Raw genomic sequence first — 27,972 nt, 5'->3', positions numbered from 1 at the left:
CAGGCTCTTTTTTTATTATTATTATTTTTTTTTTTTTACTTGTTCAAGGGGCGAATTTATCTTTATTGCTAAAATGTTTTACTCCCTCAAGAAGGAGACTGAGGTTAGCATGAGGTCCAGTAGTTTAACTGTCAAAAGTCTTTAATAATGTAATTGGTTCAAGGAAAAGAAAAAAAAAAAAAGAAAAAAAAAAGCTCTTAAGATAACTGAGTTGCCTAATAAATAATTTGGTGTTCAATCCCCAAAGTTAAAAAAAGAAAAGAGAGAAAAAAAAAAGGTCCTTTAATTATTTGAGTTAAATAATAATTGGTCTGGACAGTAATAAGTTTACACTATACCTGAGAAAGTACACAAGCAGTAAAGCAAATAGAGTACTTCATTATCCTAGGGATGACGTTTGTTAGCTTTATTTTCATACCCTAGATATTTCCAGACATTCCGTCCCTCTACTCAAGCTCAGGCCCACGGAATTATAGGGGGGAAAAAATTTCACGGGGTCAGTATTTAAAAACAGCAGTATTAGAAATTTCTAAGTCAGTGAGCCCCTCTGATGAAGTAGAGCAGATAACTTTGTAGAGGGTGCAAGTTGATGATCGCAATAATAAATAATACGCATTTAATCTGCTTTTATAGAACATACACACATGCACGCTCATGCGCACGCACACACACACACAATATTGTTGACTGCATCTTAAATGATACAAAGGCACTGACTGAGCTAAAGGCATTTTCTTCCAGGTCTTGATTCAGTTTTCAACAGGAAGCAGGAGTAGGTGTTACAAAAGCCCAAAAGGACCATATAAATAAATATACATAATGTATTTGATGTTTCAAAAGCGTTTAAAAGGTGCACTGATGAGAGTTTTCCAGGATGTCTGTAGTTGTTCTGAATAATCCAAACTGATCAGTATTTAAGTGATGACACTTGCATTTGGTCGGTAACAACAATAAAAAAATAAAATTTAAATAAAAACCCCAGGAAGAATCATCATATATGGAAATCTGCATCATTCAGAAGCAGCACCAGGAGCTATAGTGATCTATAGTGATAAATAGGTTAGTTAATGCTTTGCAACATATTTGAGATGATTAAACCATATTCAGATACGACTTCCATAGAAATCTGAACTAGTGTACCGCTCTAAAAATGTTTTTTTTTTTTTTATTAACTGGGAAAATAACCACCTCACCTAAACCACGAGCCATAAAACTACCAAATGTATCCTGAAAGCATCCTGAATGAATGGACCTTAATTTCAGTGAAGGAAGAAACACTGCTGATGAAAACACTTGTAAGGAACTACAGGTGCGTCTCAAAAAATGTGATATCGTGGAAAAGTTCATTTTTTCCCCCACTGTAATTTAATTCAAAAAGTGGAACTTTGATATATTCTAGATTCAATACACATAAAGTGAAATATTTCAAGCCTCTTTTTGTTTTAATTTTGATGATTATGGCTTACAGCTCATGGAAATAAAAAAATCCAGCATCTCAAAATATTAGAATAAAGAATTCATAATACAGAAATGTCGACCTTGTGAAAAGTATGTTCATTTATGCGCTCAATACTCGGTTGAGGCTTTAAACCTTTTGCACGAATGACTCCATCAATGCGGCGTGGCATGGAGGCGATCAGCCTGTGGCACTGCTGAGGTGTTATGGAAGCCGAGGTTGCTCTGATAGTGGCCTTCAGCTCGTCTGTATTGTTGGGTCTGGTGTCACTCATAGATTCTCCATGGGGTTCGGGTCAGGTGAGTCGGCTGGCCAATCAAGCACAGTAATACCACGGTCAGTAAACCAGTTACTAGTAGTTTTGGCACTGTGGGCAGGTGCCGAGTCCTGCTGGAAAAGGAAATCAGCGTCTCTATAAATCTTTCAGCAGATGGAAGCATGAAGTGCTTAAAATCTCCTGGTAGACGCTGCATCGACTCTCGACTTGAGAAAACACACCAGACCAACACCAGCAGATGACATGACACCTCAAATCATCACTGACTGGAAACTTCACACTGGACTTCAAGCAGCTTGGGTTCTGTTCCTTGCCACTCTTCCGCCAGACTCTGGAACCTTGATTTCCAAATGAAATGCAACGTTTACTTTCATCTTCCCCGTGATTGTGACCGAGAGATTAAAGGCTCGGGAAACCTTTGCTGGTGTTTTGAGTTAATTAGCTTATTAGAGCGCTTCTCAGGTAGACATTTCTGTATGATAAATTCTTTATTTGAATATTTTGAGATACTGGATTTTTGATTTCCGTGAGCTGTAAGCCGTAATCACGTTAAAACAAAACAAAAAAAGGCTTGAAATATTTCACTTTATGTGTAATGAATCTAGAATATATGAAAGTTCCATTTTTTGAATTAAATAATGGAAACAAAATGAACTTTCCCAGGATATTAACATTTTTTGAGACGCACCTGTATACTACAGCCAGTGGACGAATGATCTAGGATGGGGGTGGACAAACTGCAGAAAGAACAACACCGACTGCAAAATACCTCAGCCAGACCTGCTGAGATCACAGTAAAGAAAAGTGACAGTACTGCCACGTGCATGTACAGTGGTGATATAAGCTCGCAGGCATTATTGGCCACTAGGTGGCGTCCCAGTCTAGAGGATTGAACTGAATGACGGAGTGGCGGCGGTCTACAGGACCTCCGCGAGCCATTAGGGCCTTGTGGACATCCTGGGCGTCTGAGCTGCAGTGGCCGTTGGGTAACGGAAGAAGCGGTCGGTCGGACGAAGGCGCAAACAGAGAAGAAGGGGAGATGGAGTCCGAGAGGGAAGACGACTGGGGGTCTGAAGAGAAGAGCGATGACGTCCCAGGGGAAGGACAAGAAAACGAAGGGGAGGGAGGGCCTTTAGAGGTTAACGAGTATGCAGGATGACTGAGCAGGTCGAGGTCGAAACTGAAGTTGTCCTGCGGAGTCGCAGAACTTTCCGTGACCGACTGATTGCTGAGAGAGCCCTGCTGAGCCAGTTTTAGTGAAAGTGGAGCAGGTTCGCTGACTGGCATTTGGTTTTCCCGTACATGCGTATGCAAACTGTGTGTGTGCATGTGCATCAGTGAGTGTTGATGAGCGTCCTGCTGTATAGGGGAGGGCTGAAGCAACTGAGGTGGCCGTGATACAGAGTTTACATGCTGCTGAAACTGTTGCACGCGTATGCCGTGGTTGGTTAGCGTGTTAATGTCCGGTTTGCTCCCGTTGTGTCTCAGCAGCTGCGTGTTGAATTGACCGGAGTTCTGCTGCGGCGTGAGCAAATGTCCTGGGTTCGCCCTGTTTTGCTGCAACACGCTCAGCACCGTGTGCTGCTGCTGCTTCTGTGTGTGTATGGTTTGCAGTGTGTCTAAGCTGTTGGGATGTAAGGGCGGTCGCCTCGCCCTCTGCTGCTCCTGCGAGATCAGCTCTTCCAGGTGAAACGTCTCCGGGAACTTCAGCCTCGCTGCTACACCGTTCGCACGAGTGGGTTTGGGCTCAGGGGACGGGCAGGGGCTGAGTGTGAGGTCCAGCACTTCGTCCACAGCTTGGCTCTTGGGCAGAGCAGCCCAGCCTGGCCGTGGGCTTGGGTACGGAGGGGGGTTTGGTAGATGCATAGCAGGGCGACTGAAGGGCTTGCGGCTGTAGAGGAACTTCTGCTGCTCGAGCCTGAGACGCTCCTGGAGGACGCGCTGTTCCTGCGCGCGCTGCTCCTTCTGCTGCCGAGCTCGCTTCACCTCAGAGTCCATCTGAGAGAGCTCGCTACGCACACGCTCAACACAGTTCTCTGGTATCTTTATACCTGAAGGAGATTTAAACAGAACATTGTGTAACCTAAACACAGTACCACCATCATTCATTGATTGATTAACGCAAAATCCAGAATGATTATATACCATCGCTTCTAAGGTGACGGTGTGAATGGTTTGTGCAGTGTCTGTCTTGTGTATGTGTGCGCAAATTGTAATTCTTACCGACTTGCTTGCTATTCTGTTTGGTTTTGAGGCGCACAATCTGCAGGATGCTGGAGTTGGTGATGTCAGAGACGACATCTGCGACTCGCTTCCACACTCTCAGCAAAGCTCCGCACAGCATGTGGTACTGCCGCAGACGCATGCCCAGCCAGCACTCCTGACCCTGCTCCAACTGCTTACACTTACCTTTCCTATAAACACACACACACACAGCTTAGACATATGACGAGTTGATACGTCAGACCTTGATCAAAAAAATAAAAAAATCTAATCAAATACTGCAGACACCCATATATATACACACAAGCAACAATCTGATCTTTTTTCCCTTCTTCTGTCTGAGATGCTTCAGCACACAAAAAAAAAAAAAAAAAAAAAAAAAAAAAAAAAAAAAAAAAGACACCTCATAACCTTTCGTTACTCACCAGTTGGCATGGCTGCACTTCTTGAACGAGAAGACAAACTGATTCTCCCAGCAATCTTTGGCCTCTTCTGGGGTCACCTACAGCAGCGTAATAAACCAAAAACAGAAGTGAGGACCTGGCTCCTGATATCCACTAGGTGTCACTGTGCAACACTGATCTGAAACACTCCAAGGTTTACACTGTCCTTAATAATGTTCATGAAGTATGTCAGACTTTGGGATTACAGCGCTTCCTAACATGAAGAATGTACACTCGCCGGCCAAAACAAAGTTGCACACACTAATATTTCCTTGCACCACCTTTAGCTCTGATTACAGCGTGCGTTTGTTTTGACAACCTTATGCAACATTACGACACTTATTTCCATCCAGAGTCGAACCACTTCGTAAAAAAGTCTTCTCCGGTGCATCCCAAAGACTTTCAGTGGGGTTAAGGGCAGGACTCTGTGGTGGCCAATCAGTTCGTCTACATGGACAACAATAATCTGATGAACCCGATTAAGACGATACTCTGATTAAGAAACGAACATGTAAACAGCGATTATTGATGACCTTAATCCGACTGAAGTCATACTCGAAGTAAACAAAAATCGAATTAAGACGTGGAGTATAATAGGGTAAATCTGGACACATCAGACCACATGACCTTTTTCCATCGCTCCACAGTCCAATCTTGAAGCTCCCTAGCAAATTTAAGTCGTTTTATTCAAGAAGCCTCACTAACAAATGGCTTTCCTGTGGCCACACAGCTGTTTAGTCCCGATCCTGTAAGTTCCTGTTGCGTAGTGTGTGTGTGTGTGGAAATGCTCTTACTTTCACTACTAAACACAGCCATTGAGTTCCACTGTCAATTTTTTACGACATGACATCACCAAGAGTTTTAAAGCTCTCCCATCACGATCGTTCAAGATTTATTCCTTCCCCGACCACATTTCTTCCAGGAAAGTTGACAGTTTACCACTATCCTTCCAGCTTTGAATAACGTATTGGACAGTTCTTAACCCAATTCCAGTGATTTCAGCAATCTCCTTAATGCACATTTTGCTTGATGCAGGCCAATAATCTGCCCCTTCTGGAAAAACTTTTCCACGACCACAGGCTACATCTTCCGACATGGATGTTTAAGAACTGCGAAGCTACACACTATCACTTAGGATTAAAAGAATTGCTGCCAGCTGAAACATATTAAATCACTGTAATAATGACCCAATCATAGGCTCTTAATATAATCGCTTATTTAAATCCAAACCAGGCTACTCAGTGTACCAAGATGACACAGTGTCAGTTTTAAACCGTCCACTCAACTGTTAAGAATAATGAACATCATGATGCGGTTGTGGAAAGTAATGACCGAATGAGTGAATGAGTGAAGGTGCGCCTGCCTCTGGCTCACTTCTGACCTTGCGGTACCGCTGTTGCAGATTCTCCAGGTTTTCAGGGTGGGCTTGTCTGCCGATGTTAGGCTTATAGACGATGAGATTACGTCCTCGACCTTGCTCTGCCAGCAGCACACACGGCTGGCTCCCTCGCAGCTGGAGACAGACAAAATGACCACCATAACTACTGACCAAGCCACCAACAGGAATAAAGAAAGCACAAGTAGAAGATAGTAAAAACGTATTACTTATAAATGATTACTGTAATAGTTCTAAATACCTTGTGGGAAAGGTAGAAGCCCTCATTTTCCCCAGTCAGTTTGTCTGCTTTGCTGCAGGCCTCGACCCACGGCATCCCCCGATCCACGCTGATCTTAAAACGGCATGGCAAAAGCATGTCAGTCTCTAAATACACTACCAGTCAAAAGCCTGCACACACTAGATTCAATGCTCCATTTTTACTGACTTAAAAACCTTGAAGGCATATGGTTGAAATGTAAATAGTAAAAAAAAAAAAAAAAAAAAAAAAAAAAAAAAAAAAAAAAGTGTGAATTTATTTCTAAATCTCATTTTTTTAAAAATATTTTAAATGAAATTGTTTCCCCCAAATAGTTTTCATGTAGAACTGAGATAACCGTTTAACACTTTGTTTTGGTCACTGCACAACTCGTGTGTTATTTCATAGTGTTAACATCCAAACATTAATTCATTGGTAGTTAATTAATGATTTAATAGTTCAGATTTGACGTGGAATCCAAATTAGTTTTAGCTTCTCGTGTGGTTTCTAACTTCTAATAGTTTCTATTTTTACAGACATGTGGGTTTATTATATTTATGTTTCAGTTCTAATGATTTTCAATCACATGTTCCATGCTAAATTAAAACGTAATTCACATGCTGCATGGACAAATGAATGGAAAGGAAAAATAACGCACATCTGCTTTTTAATTATATTTCACATTTCTAGTTAGTTTTTTTTTTTAGTGTAGTTTTGTTTTCTACAATAAATGCACCCGAGCAGACATTCATATCGCACAAGATTGTTGCACTGTCATTGTCTCATCATGAGACAATGACATCATTAAGCGACTAACATTTTAAATACAGAAATTCCCCAGTGTTGCCCTTAAGTAATAAAGAGGAATTTTTTTTTTTTTTTAAATAATAAACACATAGGATGTGAGTACCTTATACAGGATGACCTGGCCTTCTTGGGGATTCCCAGGAGTCAGGAACACTTCCTGTTTCTCTTCATGGATCTCATCATTACCTGGAGCCAGATCTAATAACACACACAGATCAATAAAACCCCACAAACACACACATACTAGATATAAATTACAGCTCTACACTCCAGTCACATTAGCTCTCCCTGCATCATACAGTTCAGTGGTTTTGCCAGACTAGTCTATGTAATTCAACCCACAATAAATTGGAAAACATTCAAATGTGCTGCATAGATGATTCAAGTCAATAAATATATCACTCCTCGTGTGCTTCTGCATTTAGACTAGATGCAGATACATGAGTGTGAAGCAAAACAAGCTGCTTGGGATGTGTTATCAGAATGAAGGTATTTAAATGAACATACAGACACAACCATTGTGTGAAGGATTGGCTGCTTACCAAGTATACCCATGTCATATTTGCCTTCCTTTTTGTCCTTGTCAATCAGGTATTCAAAGTTGTTGGTGAAGTACTGGAAGAGAAAGTTCTGCTGGTGCACCTCCAGGCCCAAAATCCGATTCAGGAATTTAGTGATGGTGCAATCTAGGGTATGGGAAGGAGAGGAGGGGTTCATGTTCATGTTTAAGCTGGACTGACAAGCCCTTCGAATAAACTCTGATTCTGACAGCATCATCCTGGGCAAATACGAATGCAGTGATGACAAACTGAACTCCAATGTGGACCTTCATTAAGGTTTTAATCCCAGACACTGGCATCTTTAAATGTTTAATGCCCTCGTCCACAGAGCTTCCTTCCCCGAGAGCATTTTACAATCTAAATGAGGAAGCAATGACAGCCTCTCATTAGAGATACAGTGGAGCATCCTAATAAATTTCGGACTTCAGGAGATCACGTGACAATTTTCAGATTCGGATGAAGAAGACACATCAGTTTAATCTGTGCCAGTGTGGACTAGGCCTTAGTGTAATATGCAAAGATATTCTAGTTAGAAATAGCAGTGTAGTCATGGAGGGATTACCGCATTGCTCCAGTGGTAATGGCTGTAAGATTAATTACAGTTTATATACTTTCAAATATTACACATCTGAAACATTTATTGACTAAATTGATCCACTGCCACTCCATTAATGTGTTTCGAGTAAACAGGTTTTCCAGCTTATTTATTATTATTATTTATTTTTTTTACTGAAGGGACATATTAGAATTATGGTCTGTTCTAATCCCATAATACCCCACACATGCATTAGACTGAGATCAGATTACATAACTCTGGAAGTCATCCAATATGTTTATACAGGGTTGTAAATACTTACCTTTCTCTGTGTTGAGGCCAAAGCGTGGCTCCTTACAGAAAATGCCGACGTCGATCATCCCTTTCTTCATATCTGTCTCACACAAACACACAGTATAAGAATAATTAGCATAAGAACTGATCATAATTAATTAGTACTCATGAACGAAAGTCAGCCTAATGTTCAGAGAAAACAAGAGCACAGCATATAAATGACCAACACTGTAGACTATAAAAGTTTAAATTACAACCTGCAAAGAATCTTGATTCACCCCCTGGATAGCCTTTTGGTGGTGGAACTTTGTTTTCAATGTATCCCAGGATGGCTTTAGTGATCTTATCCAAAGCTTTTGTGCCATACTATGTGGAGAGACAAACATAAAATATTTATGCATATTCAAGGCAACAATCTTAAAGACCAAGCTGTTCCCTTTTTGCTTACACCAATAGCTAAAATATATTTACAATTACAGCATTCGGAGAACAGAGATATAAACAAACTCATTTAACTGACTGCAAATACGTTGACTGTTGTATCTACTATAATAAATGTATCACTAGATGAGGTCTAAATGATGGATTTTTATATTATGCGTCAGTGCTGTAAGACAGACAACGATGCTAAATCCTTTTATTAAATGTTTACGAAATATTTCAGAAGCATATTTTCAGTAGTGCGCACGCTCTCCTACTTTGTTTTCAACGTTGTATTTGCTCAGATCTCTGGACTCGGTGGCTCGTCTATCGCCGTGTGTCAGCGCACCCTGATGAGAAAGACAGATCCGTGAACTCTTCTCGCAGACGTACGATACGCTCCGTGTATACGGGTATGAATATAATCGCAGGGGGAAAAAATAAAATAAAGTATGACTGTGGTTGTGTAATTACCAAACTCTCCAGGCGCTTGGCCACGATGGAAGCAAAGCGTCTCTCTCCCGCTAACTCGGAGATCAGGAAGATGTACTCTGGAGCTGTTACCTGGTTAGAGCGATGAGTGCGGCCTGTTGGAGAACACACACACACACACACACACACACACACACACACACACACACTCACTTTACTGAACAGCAATACACCATTTTATTCAATCTTGTGCACACTCCACGAGAACTAATGTCTTAACACCACAGGAGTCTTTTCTCATTATAGCATTTTCTCCACACACACACACCGAATTGTTGTATGGCGCGGTCAGCACTCCATGGCAGCTCCAGAGTCATGTGCACCCTTCTCCTTTTATTCTGCACACGTTTATCTGCCTGTAGAGAAATCCCTGAACTTGCAGCCTCGGAGATGATCGCCACCAGCTTTGTGTGAAACAGAGAGAGACAGACAGGGAGAGAGTCTTTTATTTTTTTGTCACCCACCAGCCCACATTTTATACGTAATCCTACAGGAAATGGCCGAAGGCACTACGAGGCCCTGGCGCGAGCTGAATCTTTACCTTTTCACCGTCCATAAAGCGTTCTTTCTCTTTGATGTTCACGTGGTCGATGGTGAATCCTTGTTCAGCACGTGATTCATACTGCACCCTGCCGTCGGGCCGCCGCACCACTCGGCCCTTACGACCCGTCATCTACACATACACGCGACTACAGCGTAAGTACGCGTTCGTGCACACTTCAGAAAACGATTCGTTTGTTTTGCGGCCATGCAAACCCTCACCTCGGACACTTTCTCTGGGCCTCCGAATTGATCGATCAGCTCGTCCAGTGTGTTAAGAGGAAGCTCCTTTCCCAGCTCTGCTATCTTAGCCAGCAGCTTCTGCTTCAATTCCTCCAGTTTTGCTGAGGGCACAAGAAAAAAAAACCTCATTACACACACACACACACACACACACACACACACACACACACCAGTTTCGGTGAAGAGAAATTGGAAGAGCCGGACCTCTCCCATGTGATTTAGCAGTCTAGACTTAAATTTAAGTACACCAGATATGTAATGTAGACACTCTGAAACACAGGGTGCTTTACTGCACACATTCCCACACCAGTAAGATTTACATTCCTATAAATTTATATAGTAGTGGAGTAGTTTATGCCCAAAATGGCTTTTATGCTTAAAATGCAACTACAACAAAAAAATCTCACATTGAAACAGTGGCAAAACACTTGAAACACTGTGAAAGCTTAAACAATGTTTTTTCTTTTCAATACAAGGCTAAAAATACAATTTCTCAGTAACTACTGAGCACCAACCTACCAGTAGGTCCATTGATGTGGTTAACAAAGATGACGTCATCGTTGTCTTGCAGTGAGTCAGGGGACGAGTTTGAGTCACTGTCCATGTCCTCAGAGTCTGAATCCGAGCCGTCGCTGATCTTAATAACTCCGCCTACCTCTACACAGTGTTTCGGAAATTTGGGTGGCCGACCTCTCGGTTTTCCTGAGAACCCAAATAGATATATTCCTTAGATATGTAACCTTTTCCGTACATGTCTAGATGCAGTAAACAGACTGAAGTTGAATACACGATACTGTAAGGTTTTAACATTCATTTAGGAGAATAAACGGAGTACTTTGTCATGAGAGCTACTCACGTTTTCGTTTATTTCCAGCAGTCTTTTCTCTCTTCGGTTTCTCTAATGGAAAGTGCTTCTGAACCAGAGACTGGAACACACCCCTGGAGACCACACAAACCAAACATTCTCAGCATTATTCGTTTACAATAACCCCCCCGTACTGTAGTTTGGACCAGTGTACACAATCTCACTGCTCACAACCCCGTAAGTCGACTATACAACGAGCCTGTGGTAAAGTATTATTGTCTGAGTCGAACTGGCAACTGCATGATCTTACGCAATAATCTGCAGAATATTCAGACTATAAAGGGTGATGTGGCAAAACAATTATATTACAGTAATTAGATTTAGATTACTCTCAGAGACACATACTGTCATATTCTCACAATATTGATATATTCTAAAAAAAAAAAATCAACATAACCATAATCATATAACCATCTTAATGGTGGATTTTTTCCCACCATGGCAAATTAATGTTCATAATGTGTCACTAAATATCATAAGACTAAGATCTTTCAGAAAATTCTACATTACATGTCAAACCTACCAGCTCTTTGCGTTCGGTTCACTGCATGAACAAAATAGTTTACAGGCATGAAATTATGCCCGACAGCATTTATCTAACCTAATGTTAAAAGTTCTAAGACACGTCCATCTTTCCCATAGCAACACACAGGATGTTTCATATTTGAAGGGTCTCGATATTTGGTGCTCATGCTGCCAGCGTCAGGTAGATTGTCCTGCTATCCATCATGTGGTGGAACAAAAGCAGTGAAATAGCAGGTTGACACACACTCGTTTTGATTACATGGAGTGCACCGTGCTTATCAAATGGTAATTCTTCTTTTGCAGCTGTTCTGCTAAGACATGGTAATGACCAGTTAAGCTGCTTTGTTAAAAAAAAAGGTTCATGTTGAAAAGTGCTATTGAGAAGACCTCAGGGCAAATCTTAAACAACCTCTGATTTCCTCACCGGTTGTTCAGCTGACATTTCTCTTTTGATGATCCCAACTTCTGTCCCCGAGGCACAGTAACGGAAAAACAGTGGGACAGGAGCTCCTGAAGCAGACAGCAGAACTACCCGAAACCAACGTGGCTATTAATTAATGTCAGAACACACCCCAGCGTCTCTTTCATCGTTGTTCGTTTTTACAAAATTTTATATTGATTATGGCTTTAATATAGCCCTTGGTCGAAACAGATACCAGGGCCTTGCCTTAATCCCAAGATGAATAATTTTCTAATCATAATCATTATTTAAAACGCGACAGTGTGCGCTGTTCTGGGAAAACAACGTGCTACCATCCCGGTTTTCCAACAGCGGGTCCGAAAGTGTTTTATTCAACTATTATCACAGCGATGACACGATGTCGTACTTTTTTGTCAGTTAATAGTTACACCGAATGCTGTAGAACATCCATAAACTATCGTTTCCTTTACAAAGGCTGTAAACAGATTTTTCTGTCACCAGCCTCTCTCCTTCTTGCTCTTGAAGTTAATAAGATTTTCATGTTACTGAGAAACCACAAAGCCCTCCACCCTGAAGGCTTTCCTGTGTCTGAAAACTTTACTTTAATTAAACCTTTTCTTGCAGAAAACTTCAAGCACAAGCTCAATGTAACAGTATCTAGTTGCATACTGTGGTGGCTTGCGAAATGGCTTGTTTCTTTAGTTGTGTGCTACTTATCTGTGTCCAACAGGGTTTAGACTTATCATTTGAAAGATTCCTTAATCTTTATACATGTGAAAGAATGTGGTAAATGCATGTTTCCTGCATTTGAGTACTGGGAACAATAAATGTGCTTATCATTTGAACTGTTCCCACCTCCTGTCAGAAATGAGATTTAAACCGCTAGCCTGGACCGTGAGTAATACACAGAGTTATCAAATCCCTCGATCAAAAGCGAGTGGAGAGTCAAGGACAGAGCCAGGGTCAGGAGGAAAGAACAAGCAGCTTTGATTAGGTTACAGACGGCGTTCCCCAGACACTCACTCAGCTGCAGAGACGAATCGGTCTAGATGTCCATCATTCTCATCCAGAACCTCACGAGTGCGGGCTTCGCCGGTTGACTGAAGCCCGATCACAATGCACTACACACACACACACAGACACACACAGACACACACAGACACACACAGACACACAGAGAACAGAGTTATCAAGTCAACCAACTGAAAACTGAGCTGAACTCTCGGCTGAAGGGAACTAGCAAATTCAATCAATCCATCATTCCTCCACTGCACCTCGGCAAGGCAATCATATCAACTCATCCATCCACACCTAGAGTAAACATGCACATTACCTCTACAATCACTCTGCCCACTTTATTTATTTTTAAATAAACACATTATACACCGTTCCCGTGTCTCACCTTGCCCTGATTCATCTCAGCCTTAGCGAGCTCCACCAGGCGGCGCACTTTGGCGGCGATGCAGAGGTATTTAAAGAAGCGCTGGTGGGAGGACCAAAACTGGCCCCAGAGGGACTTACGAGAGACCAATCCCAGCATATCCGCTGCCCTGGTGAACACTTCCAGCGCTTCAGCCCACTGGGGAAAAGCAGAGATTAAACATTAAACATAGAGCCAGAACTGTCATTTCACTTAAGAATTTTTTTTTATTTTAAAGGAAATGTAATCCATGAACACATAAGCAGGAGCTTCTCAATTTCAAACAAAGTAATAGACACAATACTGTACAAAAACTGATCTTGAAATGATTTGTTTATTTATTTATTTATTTAAATTACAGATGTTTAGGTAACCATTAGCTACTTCATAGTTTACATAATTGGAGTGCAATTCAGTTAGTGAGAAATTTGTTCTGGAAAAGTACCATAGAATATTTACACTCAGGTCCAATAGTACACCTCTGTACACCACCATAATGGATTTTAAATGAAGCAATCAAGGTGTGATTGAAGTGTAGACTTCCGTTTTTAATTCAAGGAGTTTAAAAATATATACATATCCATATATACACATATATACACACATATATATATATATATACATATATGTGTATATATATTGCATTAACCGTTCAGGAAATTACAGACATTACAGAATCCCTCCATGTTCAGAGACTTAAACTTAATTGGACAACTGATAAGCAGAGTCATGGCCAGGTGTGGCCTGTTTCCTCATTATTTCATAACATATTAAGGAGATAAATGTTCTGGAGTTGATTCCAGGAGTTGAATTTGCATTTGGTAGCCGTTCAGACAGCGAACTCAAAGACAGGTCGACTTGCTGGTTTGCTGCTTGGTATAACAGAATTTCTCCTCGCACCGACTTTCCAAATATAGAAATTTACCAAGTTTGCTTGGGAGGCTTTTGTCAGTAAATATAGTTCTCGAATACATGCAACTCGTTCTCTGCTTTGTGTGATACACGTGTAACAGTGCCACACTATGTCAGAGAAAATCATCCAGATATCTGGCCAGCAGTGGTATCATGGCTTATGCTGATGGATGGATGGATGGATGGATGGATGGCGTAGAAGGTGTCTAGCAGTTCATGCATGACAACAAATTGGCTACGGTCTGTAACTGTTTATCTATATAGTAGGTGTGTTTGAAACGGGACAAGGAGTGACGGGTGCACCTAATAAACTAGTCACTGTGAACGAGCGTGATCTTTCTGCTGCACAGTCACGCTCACTCTGCCTACAGCTTCTCACCAGTCGAGCTGCCTTGTTGTAGACCACCTTGAACTCTTCGTCCAGTGCGATTTCCTCAATCCGAAACGACACGCCGGAAAAGCTGAGCTGCCGGGCTATGTACATGCCGCTGACTTTCATATCCATGGCAACTATCTCCATGGCGCCGACACCCCTGTGAACAGCAAGCAGGCATGCAGAAATTAGAATGGCGGCTCTTCGTTTGTCAGGACATACGTACGTGATCTCATTTTTGGCAAAGCGCTTCCTCCCAGTAACGACTTCATAAACATGACATGTTTCAGGTAGCTTGTTTTTCTCTGTTAGTGAGACTAACCTTTTCTCAATGGCATGTAGGAAGTCCTCAAATGTCCTGAAGGGTGTTCCCTCTCCCCAAATCCCCAAACGGCTCATATAGATCATGTTCTTTGGCTCAGAGGCACCTAAAGAACACGAGCGAGCAGAGGCGGTATTGAGATGCAAAAAGTTAAATAAGTAGTTTTTTGAAATGTGAACGTTTCTGTGCTTGTATTAACAATACAATAAAGCGCTATTTTCCTGTAACAGAAGTACGAGGAGGCAGGACAAGAAATCATGTCTTGCATCTATGATCTGGTTTATTAATCAGACAAAAAGCACATCATAACACTAGGTTTATATTTGACACGTATAAACTCAAATGGAGAAGGGATTTCTTTTGGCTAATGTGTGAGGAAAAAATTAAATATTCATACGTTTTGGATCATAGCATCAGAATGTTTTAAATTAAGCCATGACTAGCACTAAAAGTTAGCATGTAGCACAATGTCGGGCGTGTAACCATAGATAGGATTAGTCTACAAACCTGTGGCACTAGCATACACCACCCTGGCCCGGGGCAGCTTGTTCTGTAGGTCCAGGACAGCTTTGCCCATCTTCGTGGACGTCGCATTTTTGGCTTTATGGCATTCGTCAAACACAATCTGAGAGGGTTTCGATGTCAAGGAAAAAAAACATGGCCAGAGTTTGATTATACAGTGAACTCTGCATTAACCATGACTCTTGTAACAGCATACGACATTCATCCATTACTATCAGCCCGTATTTTATGGATCACTAGAAGTCTTTCATTCATTGTTACTAATAGCAACAAGCAGCTGGATATACACCGATCAGCCATAACATTAAAAACCACCTGCCTAATATTGTGTAAGTCCCCCTTGTGTAAGCAAAACAGCTAATTCTAAACCTAATTCTCTAACTTGAACTCTAGGGTTACTACCCAGAAGAACTAAAGGAAAGGATACAACTCCATCAAAGCCAGGTTTACACCAGTCCAATATCTGTTTGAGTCGTGTGCGGTGCTGTCCTCCTGCCTGACTCTCCCCGATCAGCGCTGAGTACGTGGCAAACAGGACACCCTCTGAGGTAGCTGTGTCTCCATACTTAATCTGACGAGACAAGAACGTTACATCAGAGACAGTCGCAGGGCGCTGGAGCATACGTAAGACAATTCTTTATTTATAAAAGCAAGTCATGATACGCTATAGCGCTTGGTCAGAATAGCAAAAGAGAATTAGGCAGGCAAATTTCTATTTAATAAGACCGGCACTGTACCTTGTTTAAAGCGAGCACAGGAATATTCGGGGCGTCGATGTCCTTGAGGTCTCGTTCTGCGTCATACTTCAGATCGTTAGAAACACTGAACCTGAAAAAAAAACAACAATTTAACACAAACATTTTGAGAATGATGTATAATCAATCATCACACACAACAGTCCTACATTATAATGTTACTCGTTCATAAATTTAGGGACAGAGCTGATTTCCAATTTAATAGCACGGAGCACTACAAACGATTCCCTCCCCCAACCCCCCCAATAAATGTTCTAACAAGTGTAGAGAATTAAAATATAACGGCTTTCTAGCGAAAATGGCTAGGGGAAGTGTATTATTCTCTTTGGAATGGGATCTTGGATGAATTCCTTACCACAGGGCTCGCTTCCTTCCTTTTAAGTAGTTCTCCAGTATGATGCCAGCTATGGTGCGACCCTTCCCCACGCCGGCTCCATCCCCAATCAGAAAACCTGCCCTCTGGTCGTTCTGCAGGATGACCTCGTGTTGCTGATAGGCCAAAAAATCAAAACAAAACAGTAATTAATGCACAGGAAAGTCCCGATATTTTCTGGAACATCTGATGAATAGAGAATCGAGTCCAAGTGCAAAACACACAGAAGACCATACAAAGAATAGCTAAAATAACAGCACATCTATCAATTTCTTTTTGGAAACTTTTTGGCACCCAAACAGTGTTTAACGGTCTACAAACAGTGTTTAACGGTACAAGCCGATTTGACTTGCGTTAGCAAATCCCATTTTGGGATCAGTGAAGATCGTAGCATGCAAGCAAGCAGCAATGCAACGGACACATTAAAATTTAAGCAGGCTAAAATGTATCTAGGCATGTTTATAAATATATATTTGTATTTTTTTTTTTTTATCTATGAACTTGGTACGATTTAGATATGATTTTGCTTGAATTTCTGGTCATTATTCCAGAATTTGATGACTCGTGGCATCAATGCCATTTAACTTTCGACAGTCAGTCTGTGTGTATTTTCACCGTCTCTTCTAAAGATACTGTATGAGCAGTAGTCAGTTGATTTCCCCTCACCATACAAAGTAATCCTGGCTTTATTTTTGTACTGGCACTGTCCTCCATGCTGTTTTGTTCCCTTCTAATTCTATCGGTTAAACAATACGATTCGGGTATTCAATTATTAAAACTTGGGCAGATCCCTAATCTTTAAGTAGGCAGGAAAGCGAGTGTGAGATTACTAGCATGCGAGTAGGCATTGAGACAACTGTGAGCAAGGAGCTAATGAAGCTAACAAGACAGAACACTAGACAAACAGGCTGGTAGGATCGAATACTAGTAGACATGTAAGCAGGCTAGTCTTCAAGTAGGGTGAGTAAGGGAGACTAACTCATCTGTGTAAACTAAGCTCCTGGATGTGACTCATCATCGTACCTGGCAGGCATAGATGATGGCTTCGAGCTGCAGGGCAGAGAGCATGCCGGTCCGGATAGTGTTGTCTGGGATGGAGAGTGTGTAGGTGATGTCTGGGGGAGGGACACTGGAGAGAGTGCTGGTCTCTACCACAATGTCTGGATGAGAAATTCCTATAGTAGCTGCACACGTATAGAGAAAGACCAGATGATGATCAGGATATGATTTAACATGAACGACAGTACAGGAATAGAACAGGTTTATGTCTTAGGAGAAATATGCATATGATAGCCAAAACGATATGTCCGACCCGTGCTCTGATCCGTACGAGTGATTATATTGGTTACCACACAAAAATAGTCTTAAGCTCAACACTGAGAACAAAACTTTTTGAGCATACATCAAGCTTTACAAGGTCAAAGTGCTTTCATACATTTGGATGGCTTGTATTCGGCGTAGGTGTCTACGTGTCCGAGTTCTTCTGTCTCTTCCTCATCTGCCTCCTCTTCCTCCTCTGGTGGAGTCTGACCGATTTCAGGGAGCTAGACAAAAAAGTGCAGGAGGGAGAGAGGGAGGGAGAGAGCGATACAGAGAGAAGAAAAGCAACATCATAGTAAGAGTAGAAAGATACTGATCTCTTGTAATCCGACATTAAAATCCCACCCAGTCAAAGACATAAATGAAATGACGATCTCTAAGCTACCTTATATGCTGCTAATGGTTGGTTGCTCAAGAGGGCATTGATTTCGTCCTGATTATGTAAATCTTGAAACCTGGTCGACTGATGGGAAATGGATAACATGGAAAACACAAGCACACACAAACTTAATGATGACACAAGACACAACACGATGAGTTGGCACTCGAGTTGGAAGTACGGCTATTCAATTATGTCCAATCTCTGATGCTCCACTGACTTAATAGATTTTGAGCTTTTGGATGAAGCCTGACTTTAATTTCAGATATAATAGGTCACAGGTTGAAATGAATACATTTGTTTGTACTAATTTCAGAGAAAGGCAGAGAATGCATGATCTGTGCACATCATCTGATTCTTTTGCTTATAAACTCTGCACACACACACACACACACACACACACATTTGTATGGGTGCAAATTCTGATGACAGGTTTTGTAATTCTAACTTGACCATTTCTGTAATTATACATCAATCTCCATAATGCTGTCTGATATTTCATACAATTACAGGTGTGTTTTTGTTTATTTCAATCCTAATTAATGCCTGAGTGAGTGTGTGAGAGAGAGAGTGAGAGAGAGAGAGTGTGAGAGAGAGACCACAGAAGGCAACAGAATGTACAGTAGACAAAGCACTTTTCCCAGATGTGTCCTCAAATGCAGATGACACAGCAGGTGTGTGAATGCTCACCTGTCCCTGGCTGTGTCCAGGTGTGTCCCACATTGGTGTCACAGCAGAGCCCTCGCTGGCTATGTGGGACAGGCTATCGATGCCAAAGCCAGCAGGGTCAGCATATTCAGACAGAGAGTCAGGGGTAGAGGAGAACAGAGACGGATTGGACAGGTCATCCATACATGACAGATCCTGCAAGAAGAGAGGAAAAAAAAAAAAAAAAAGAAAAAAAAAAAATGAACAAGAAGGAAGGGAAGATAAAAGGAAAAAAAAAAGACAAGGCTTAGTATGATGCATTAAGATAAAGAGCGAAGAGAGAGAACAAACCGAGACGCAAAATACAGATAGAAGGGAAAAGCTGTACTGAAAGAAATGAGACGGTTGTGTATACTTCAGCTTAAAAATCACTGAACCAGAAAAGCACAGGATATTCCCCAATACAGACAGGCATCATGTTTTGAAGCACCTGCAAGTTTTAATCATAAAATGAAAAGAAAGAAAAATGTATGATGTATGTATAACAAATAGTTTACAGAACATGTCTCATAGTCCTCTATTTACAGAACAGAAACCGGTTGGTTCGTTCAAAACAACACATAGCTGACTTGAACGTAATTCAAAACATTTACTGTAAACTGCTCACTGGATGTTTCTCCTTCCGGGAATCCTATATCCCCTTTCACGTTCCACATCACTCCGTTAACCACGCGGGGGCCGCATTAGCTAGAACTGGACCTAGATAGTATGAATTGTGTAGCCAGCAATATCTTCCTGAACAACAATGTTAAGAAACGTGTTTAATATGACACAGATGAACACGTCGACGTGATTCAACCACACGTATACAGTGCACGCTATGGCAAAGAATTCCCTTTGCATAATAATCACCTGCACAAAGGCAAATCAAAATCACAGTGATGCTCTCAAAATGATAAATCCTGCTGTAAAGTCTGTAAGGAAGGAGGAAGACGTACAGGACCCTGCTCTGTAAGCGCGCGTGCGTGCATGTGTGTGTGCGTGTTGCAAACTGAACTGGAGACGCGTCTGTACGGAGAAGATACGGAGTTCTCTTGGCATGATGTCAGCTCTCTTTTCTCCACAGACTGTCTTATAATCCAGCAGCTCTCCAGTAAATGTAAAGACCTAAAATCACTACAATTTACAGGTGTTACTGACTTATGAATACATATATTCTAGCGCAAGGTAAAACCATTCTCTAGATTTACGCAAATGATGATGCTACTGCACTGCGAAACAAAAAAATAATCAAGCTTCCGGTTACGCACCCTGCTCAGTTACAAAAGAATGATGGACAGATTTGGCAGAAATAAAAGAGGGCTAAATGACAGCAACATAACAGGCATTTCAGGATGCCAGGGAAGTGTAAAGTGCTGATTATACACAGAGGTCCACACGTAAGCCACAAAACACACCAAACAAAAGGTCTCTAAAACGATTTCAACAAAAGAATCAAAAGGGTTGGGTTTAGAGATGACTAACGCTCATATAAATGTCAATACACTAAAAAAAAAAAAAGAGTGTACAAAAGAACTTCATTCATAAAACATAATACAGATGGTGCAGAAGACAAGTCTCACCCTGGCTTCAGTGGATAATCTCACTTGGATACAGTAGATTTATACATAAAAACTGCTGCTGCAATCATAAAGACTGTCCTGTGCTCATCTCAGGACTTGCTCACAATCTGCTCACCTGAACACCCACGAGTAAACGCTCGTCTACGCCGGTAAGGTTTATAATCTCACGATCAGGTGTGACGCAGAAAAGGGTTTCATTCTCTTTTGAGCCTTCATGTTCAATCAGGGAGATTTTCCACGCCACCGTCCCTTCCAGTTTGCTCATTAGTCCCTTAAATCTACACCTCCAGTTCTGTAAACGTGTTCTCCGACAATGCCTAGTATTAAAATTGTTATACTAACCAGTGAAATGGCAAAGCCGACCAAAAAAAAAAAAAAAAATCCCTTCTTCCTAAACAAAACTCCCAGCACTTTCTCTGTAAAAACAAACACCAACATTTTAAGATGACGACCTCAGAACAGAAAGTCCTGACAATGCCTTATTAACACATTCGTCATCTAAAATGTGATGAGAGGTTGAACTGGACAACATCATTAAGGCTGGTAAATCCAGAATACAAAAACTAAGAGAGTTATGGTTTGAAATCAAATATATATATATGTTTTAGTCTAAAAAGATCAGTGTTAATCGTGAATTTAAAAACATACACGATGGTGGTAAAAAAATCAACTAATTAAAAGGGAAAATATATTATGAAAACTTTGTACAAAAAACTCTTCGTATATCCTTGTATGTTTAATAAAAACCTAACGGAAACAAAAAGCTGACCTGCCCTCGTTGTTCTTCTTACGTAGATAGATTTTTTTTTTTTAGAATGGCTGCTCTATAAAATTTCTTACACTGTCAGAGTTTATTGCATTGTCGTTATAAGCTGAAGGAAAGTAAAGCTGCAGGGAAAGGTAAGCCACCTTTTGGGCCAAAAACAATTCTAACTAGTGCAGTAGTGTGCAAAACAGAAAGCTGTTTGGTTTCGTTCTAAACAGCAACGCCGTGTTCTTGTGCGGGTTTGATAGTCAGCGTGTAAAAGAACGTTAGGAACATGCTAGGAGTGGCAGTAAGGTCATATGGCAGCGATGTAACAGGTTCAAAACCGGAGCGGATTACACAGCCAACAGGTTTCAGCGCAGTCATGTCCCACGTGTGGAGAAACAGAGGCTGCTAAGTATCATTTAGGGGAAATCTGGAAATTTTTAGGACGTCACAGCTGGACACAAATGACATTGGAACCAATGGAGTACGGAATTTGTTCGGGTTTAAAACAAACAAACAAAAAAAATCAATCAATAGTGCACCAACCTTCTATCATACACTGAGAAACACTAACAACCCTACTTCTTACCATAATTAACCATTTGACTCTTACTAACAAGTGAGAACAAACAGCGTTAAAATAAATTTTTAAAAAATCACCACATTTTTGGCACATCACCCTGGTTAAAAACCATCTGCGTAAGCATAAGTAAGCAGTAGTACCTCTGATAGTGTGGGATGACACACAGTTTTAATGGGAAATTAACTCAAAAGCAGAAATAACACAAAAACCAACATAAACATAGAACCTACCCAACAACAACAACAAAAAAATCCACCAAGTATTCAAGAAATCTGGTAACTTCCAGTAACCACAGGGGCCTTGGCCATGCAGGACGATCCTTTACATGTCTACACACACGTAAACCATCCACCTCATATCCAGTGCATTTCATCCCTGTCTCATAACCAGTACTACAGGTAAGAGTTTCACAGTTACACCACAGGGCACAGATAAATATCTGTGTGACTGTATTTGTGTGCATTTGCGTGTCAGAGTGACACAGAGATAGGGGTGGGGTGGTCTAATTTCAGGAAATGACACTCTTGTTGGAGTGTCATCATGATTACTGGAAATCAGACCCTAACTTTACTAGGAAGCAGCCACAGCTATAAAAGATACTGTGAGAACATCTGGTGAACTGGCAGCTTCTGTGAAAAAAACTTTGGAAATAAGAAGCATTTGATGGAGAAAATACTTTAGGATTTGATTTTTTTTTTAAAACCCAGGCAAATGCTAGTGCTGACTTTTATCTATACTGCTGTTAAGCTCTAAATTTTGTATGAAATGTTAACTGCACATTAACTACAATTTTAACTGTCTGCTGCTTTATTTAATATACTGGTGCACATTAACGTGGTTTTAAATGTTTCAAAACACCCAAATTATCCATGTAGGGCTTACAGAAAGGAAGACGGTTCTCATCACTCCGCACCTGCTGATGATAAATGACCCGCTAACCTAGTACCTTGTTACAATAAAATAAACATTAATTGAAAAGAAAACTGCATGGCACTGATGTTTATGAAGGCTCCTGCTTACATGCTTTACCAAACAAGTTTGGGGCACTGGTACAAAGTCACAACAGCTCGTGTTCGATGACTCATAGCTGATTTAGACTGCTGACACGCTTGATAACGGTCACAATACCTTTATAAACTGGGGGTTTAATCATCGCTATTATCCTCCACGATGCTTTGCAATGCCGACCACTGCTGGAAACAAATACAGTCATGCCTAGTGATTTTCCTAAAAGCTTTTTCAATGGAAAAACAGCTTACTTTACTACGTGACCACAGCTAGACCACCCAATTTGTAGGTGAGCAAAAATACTGGAAAATGTCACTGCCAGGTGTTTCTTTTTACCCAAGTGAGCACTGTTAAACTGATTGCTTAAACTATAAATATCTCTGAACATCTACTCTTGGTTTTAACCTTCACATTCACATGTGAAGACTGTTTTTTTTTTTTATTTTTTTTTATTAAAAAGGATAAGCCAACATGAAGATCAGAGAGCTGTTTTTGGGAGAAAAGCAAGCCAATGTGAAGCTGAGAAAAGAGGGAAAATCAATCAGAAGCACTGCACAAACATTGGGCATAGCCAATACAACAATTTGGAATGTCCTGAACAAGAAAAAAACCATCAGTCAGTGACATCACCAACAACCTCCACAGGGCAGGGGTGAAGGGATCACGATCCACCATTTAGAACAGAAATATAGAGGCCAAAACACAAGATGCAAACCCCTCAACAGCAGTAAGGATCGGAAAGCCAGATTGGGAATTCACAAAGAAATGCAGACGTGAGCTACAAAAGTTCTGGAACCAAGATTAACCTCTAGCAGAGTGATGGAAAGGACAACGCGTGGAGAACGAAAGGATCTGCTCATGATCCAAAACATACAAGCTCATCTGTGAAACATGGTGGAGGTGGTGTTACTTACTTCAAGACTTCTCTGTTCCTATACTTTTGCTTGCCTAAAAATTGGGTGGTCTGGTGCAAACATTTCTATGCTTTATACAGTCGTCTTTTAAATAATGAACGTTGTGGTTGGAATGTTTTGCCCACTTGTTTTCCTCTTCGAAGTTTCTTTCAAGAGCAGTCAAAGTTTTCCACGGCAAATCCAAGGTGTAGAAAGCAGTCGTTTTACTACACGTAATACTCAAAATGAAAATGAAAGTGGAACTCATACGAGTTGCAGTTACAAGTTACTCACCCTCAAGCAATTGCGTAAGACTTAAGCAGTCTTACCAAAAACAGTCAATCGAAAGCAACCGGATTGCGCTTAAGGTGGGAGCTCATGCGTTCAGAGTAAACGAGGCCACTCTCGAGCCATCGAGCTGAAACGGTCTACTCTTAGAGATCAAAGTGAAAGCCGCCACTCTCGGGTGATTAGACTGGAGGCAGCCACTCTCGAGCGATCAAACTGAAAATATCTACTTTTAAATGATCAATATAAAAACAGCCACTTTTGAGCGATCAAACAATGGGCAATGTCTGACTGAGAGATCAGACTGGTACTTACTGGTGCAAAGTCTCCATTCCTCCCTGATGTGAGGACGGAGAAATCCACGTCGGGGAATGAGCTGAACTCGTCCAAAGATGAGGGGTTGACCTGGAACTGCCTGAAAGAGCAGCAAATTTCACACATTAAATCAAAACAAAAGAACCTATCCGCTGAGCTTATTTATATTTTGTACTTTGTGTGTCCTATTAATCGATTTAACCTAATTATTGCCCATAAACATTATTTTAAGAGAGCATGTAATCATCACCAGTCATAACGAGCCAAACAGAACGGGTCAGGACTGGCTTAAATGTAACGGGCCTCACAAATGAGATGAACATGCCATCAAAGAAAGGCAGACAATTGCTTTGCTGCGGTGGCAAGAGTTTCACGGAGACATGCCTGTTAACAGCACAGGGAAGAAACTATGTAGCTGAGTAAACAATTACATGCTTAATTCTTATGAGCCCACGCAAAAAGGAGATAAGTCCCAGAAATGTCTCAAAAGAAAACCGGGCAGCTATCTACTGCACTCATGAACAAAAGATCCTCATCAGACGGAGGTGTGCAATTATATACGTGTCTGAGCACGCTCGGTAGCCAAGGCTGAACTCCACAAACTGCATTGTTATACCATAAGAACTCATTATGAAGAACATAGACGGAGCTTAATTTTTAGGAATTATATGAAGTCCTCAAGCAACTAGAACAAAAAAAAATGTGTTCATGGCAAACTTTTATTCTTTTATCTTTTACCATCTTTATTTTCTGTCTCTGGCCGGCCAGCCAGCCTGCCTGGAAAACATTTATCACCTTACATCTGTTTCTGGATCTGAGTGCGAGAGAGAAAATGTTCAGTTGCTCACCTCCCAGATTGTTGCATAGGATAGCTGTACTGGTTGTACTGAGTCTGCTGGGGAAATGGCCACGGGTTAGAGGAAAACAGCTGACTCTGGAGGCGAAAAGGAAACAAACATCACATTTTTCACAGGACACAGTAAGGGAATTGAGGAAAAACAACAATAACACCTCATGTGGTGCAAAAGTTGGAAAGCTGTTCCATTTCAGAAAACTACAAACCCTGTAGTACAAAACCCTGACTGAACAATGCGTCAAAAACACCTACCGAGTCCCAGATCGATGTACATTTACGCTTTAAGCGTGTGAGATAGGCACTTGGTGTACCAAATAACCATGCGCACACAGCACAAAGTGCACTGAAGTGGCTCTTAAGCGTTTTTATCGGAGTAGTGTGTTGATGGCCCGTTCAGAGAAAACTGCAGGGGTTTCTGTAGAAGTTAAACTGAATGGAGTTACAAAGTTTAAGAGGGGAAATAAAATAGAGAGGAACCGAGAAACCGTGAGGGCCAGATAAAAGGAAGATGGTCATAACAGACTCATCAGCCACATTTCTTTTGTAACAAGTCCAAAACTATGTTTCCTGCACACAACGACCAGCATTGTGCCGGAGCTCATAATGGTGGGATTTCGTATTGCGTCTCTCATGAGCAACTTCAGGTTAATTGCCTTGTTCATGAGCAGAGCACAACACCAACAACAAGCCAGAGGAGGAACAAAACCGCTGTCCCTGATGGCTATGCGTTAAGTAAGGAATAAAAATACAACAAGGCATTCTGTTACAGGAAAATCATCAACGAGGTGCTGTGATCCTACAGTGTGTTAATCCCCTTATTCCACAGCAAGTTCATAACAATTACAATAGAATTTCTTAGGGGGGGAAAAACACAATACATCATACTTTTTAACCTTTTATAGTTACGTCAATGTTATGGAACATCTGCAAAGTTAGTTCCTGTTATCAGTTACGTTATAGGAGTTATAAACCGTTCTCTGGTTTAAGAACTTTCCCATGTTGAAACAGTTTTATCTCTGATAGTTACTTCTGCTTACAGAAGACATCTCCAGATCGACAATTACATGCGTTTTTAAATCTGCTTACGTAGAGCGTCTGACACACAAGTCCCTGTAAACGCTGTAGGTTTCACGTTCGTTTAAAGGAATATTCCAGCATTTTTTTTCCCCCAAGCAAACTCTTATTGGAGATTATCATAGACAAATAACTTTGACATGTTTTTTCCTTTTGTGATTAAAGAATAGAAACCCCATGAACCAAAACCCACTCAAAGTGTAGGATGTACAGAAGTTGTCTAAGGGCAGTTATTGGGTCATTTATGACTTTCCTTTCTATTCCACGTACAAGGTTATTCACAAAGTGCAATGCTACAAATGCAGTGGGAAAATGTTCTTTTTAGCAGGCATGGATTAGTCCTAGACTGCTAGCACTTAATTATTTAATACAAACCTACAGCACTGGGAACAGCAAATAACCAAACCTTGGTTACAACTCCCTAAAAGCTCAATAAAGTTAAGAACAGTGTGTGTTTAATGTCGTCTCGCACTGCTGCTCGACATTATAAGCAGAACCGTACACCTGAGCATGGTTTTGATCGGAAGTGAAACGAGATGATGTCTGGTGAAGACGTAAACAGGGAATATGGTTCGCTGGTACCTCGATGGCATTGGGGAGTGGAGGACCGGGCGCACTGTATTTAGGGCTCTCCAGCTGAGGGCCCTCCGGGTGCAGGAAGTCCTCGGTGTCCATGGCGACAGATGTGGGGAGAACGGGCATCAGGCTCTACGCAGCACCACAGAGACCGAGCCGGCCAGTGTGCCCAATGGAGCGATGCATTTCATCATATTCCAGCCATCTCTAAGGAGAAAGAGAGAGCAAAAGACAGACATGTTACAAGTGGAAATAGTTTACAAGACAACATTTAGGTTATAAAATTGATGCGAGAGCAAACTGTGAGAACACGATGTGTGAAAGTAGATCAAGTAAATGAAAAATGTGGATTTTTTTTTCTTATTTGGTATTGTGGTTTTTTTTTGTTTGTTTGTTTTTAATTTGGTTTTAGACTTTTGGGCTTCCTAAGCCTTGACAAATGTGACAGAGACAGATGTTCACCAGGAAATCCACAACATTATGTCAGCAATGTATAACTGCTATTAACTGACAGGGTTTAAATGGCTAAGAGCATAGAGGAGGAGTCCAAAAAAAAGGCTAAACCTTTAATGGAAATAAATATTTTCGACGTCCATAAATACAGGTTTGCTTGGCTTAACTACAAAGTTAAGGCATGTCAAACTAAAGAGATATGAGGCTGTGCGAGGAACATATTTTACGAAAACCTACTGCTAGTCAGCGCAACAAGCTAACTTATCCTGTCCAATCCCTAACGAAATGTTACCACAGTTAACTTTACTAGCTATATAAATACCGGTTTAAACGACTGTTGTTGTTTGTTTTTTAAAAATAATTAAAAACTCCCTAAATGATAGCGTTCAAACCAGCTTGGTTTCACGCGTTATACCAGCTATCCCGTTTTATTCCGAATTTATTAACAAGGCCAAACCCCTATTGTTTGACCAGCTAGCTGGCTGCCACTAGCAAACTCGTTAGCCTGCTTGCTAACTAAGCTAACGATATGCGCTCGAGCGTTTATTGGCGACATTTTTTTTCCCTCTCACGGACGTAAGAGTATACTTACCGGATACAATTAAAACTCATTTCCCCACGGTTACCCCCTACCTCGACGAGCGACAGTCCCTCAAAATTATTTTGGACCCTGTCAGATTCCGTATTTAATCCATATTTCTTTCGGCACGGTTATTTATCTCACTTCCTGGTCAGCGTCGCCATCTTAATTTTAGGAAGAGTGGGGGGAATCTTCCGCTGTCCTCCGTGACGTC

The 27,972-nt window shown here is 41.1% G+C and overlaps 1 protein-coding gene across 3 annotated transcripts; it reads right to left on the bottom strand.

The window, feature by feature from the left end:
- Window positions 1-7: 7 nt before the first annotated feature.
- sbno2a (strawberry notch homolog 2a) lies at window positions 8-27,972 on the bottom strand. Of its 3 annotated transcripts, XM_053651386.1 has the most exons (32): window positions 27,771-27,972; window positions 26,732-26,932; window positions 25,068-25,153; window positions 24,220-24,319; window positions 18,802-18,975; window positions 18,118-18,195; window positions 17,848-17,956; window positions 17,436-17,596; window positions 16,395-16,528; window positions 16,022-16,112; window positions 15,712-15,855; window positions 15,270-15,387; window positions 14,763-14,868; window positions 14,447-14,600; window positions 13,138-13,314; window positions 12,759-12,856; window positions 10,781-10,863; window positions 10,444-10,626; window positions 9,904-10,025; window positions 9,683-9,814; window positions 9,410-9,545; window positions 9,124-9,236; window positions 8,928-8,999; window positions 8,487-8,595; window positions 8,258-8,329; window positions 7,383-7,526; window positions 6,944-7,038; window positions 6,037-6,129; window positions 5,781-5,912; window positions 4,382-4,458; window positions 3,957-4,147; window positions 8-3,784 (listed from the first exon to the last, which is right to left on the bottom strand). In XM_053651386.1, exons 2-32 carry the CDS (start codon window positions 26,849-26,851, stop codon window positions 2,598-2,600), a joined length of 4,791 nt encoding a protein of 1,596 aa, XP_053507361.1. In that variant the 5' UTR covers window positions 26,852-26,932; window positions 27,771-27,972; the 3' UTR covers window positions 8-2,597. The 3 variants fall into 3 exon arrangements, with proteins under 3 accessions (XP_053507361.1, XP_053507362.1, XP_053507363.1); XM_053651387.1 differs by lacking the exon at window positions 27,771-27,972 and having other exon boundaries at window positions 26,732-27,762; XM_053651388.1 differs by lacking the exons at window positions 24,220-24,319; window positions 25,068-25,153; window positions 26,732-26,932; window positions 27,771-27,972 and adding an exon at window positions 21,946-24,202.

The sequence above is a fragment of the Ictalurus furcatus genome, chromosome 20 (genome assembly GCF_023375685.1).
Source record: "Ictalurus furcatus strain D&B chromosome 20, Billie_1.0, whole genome shotgun sequence".
Taxonomy (NCBI): Eukaryota; Metazoa; Chordata; class Actinopteri; order Siluriformes; family Ictaluridae; genus Ictalurus; species Ictalurus furcatus.
This window is presented reverse-complemented; position numbering and strand designations above follow the sequence as displayed.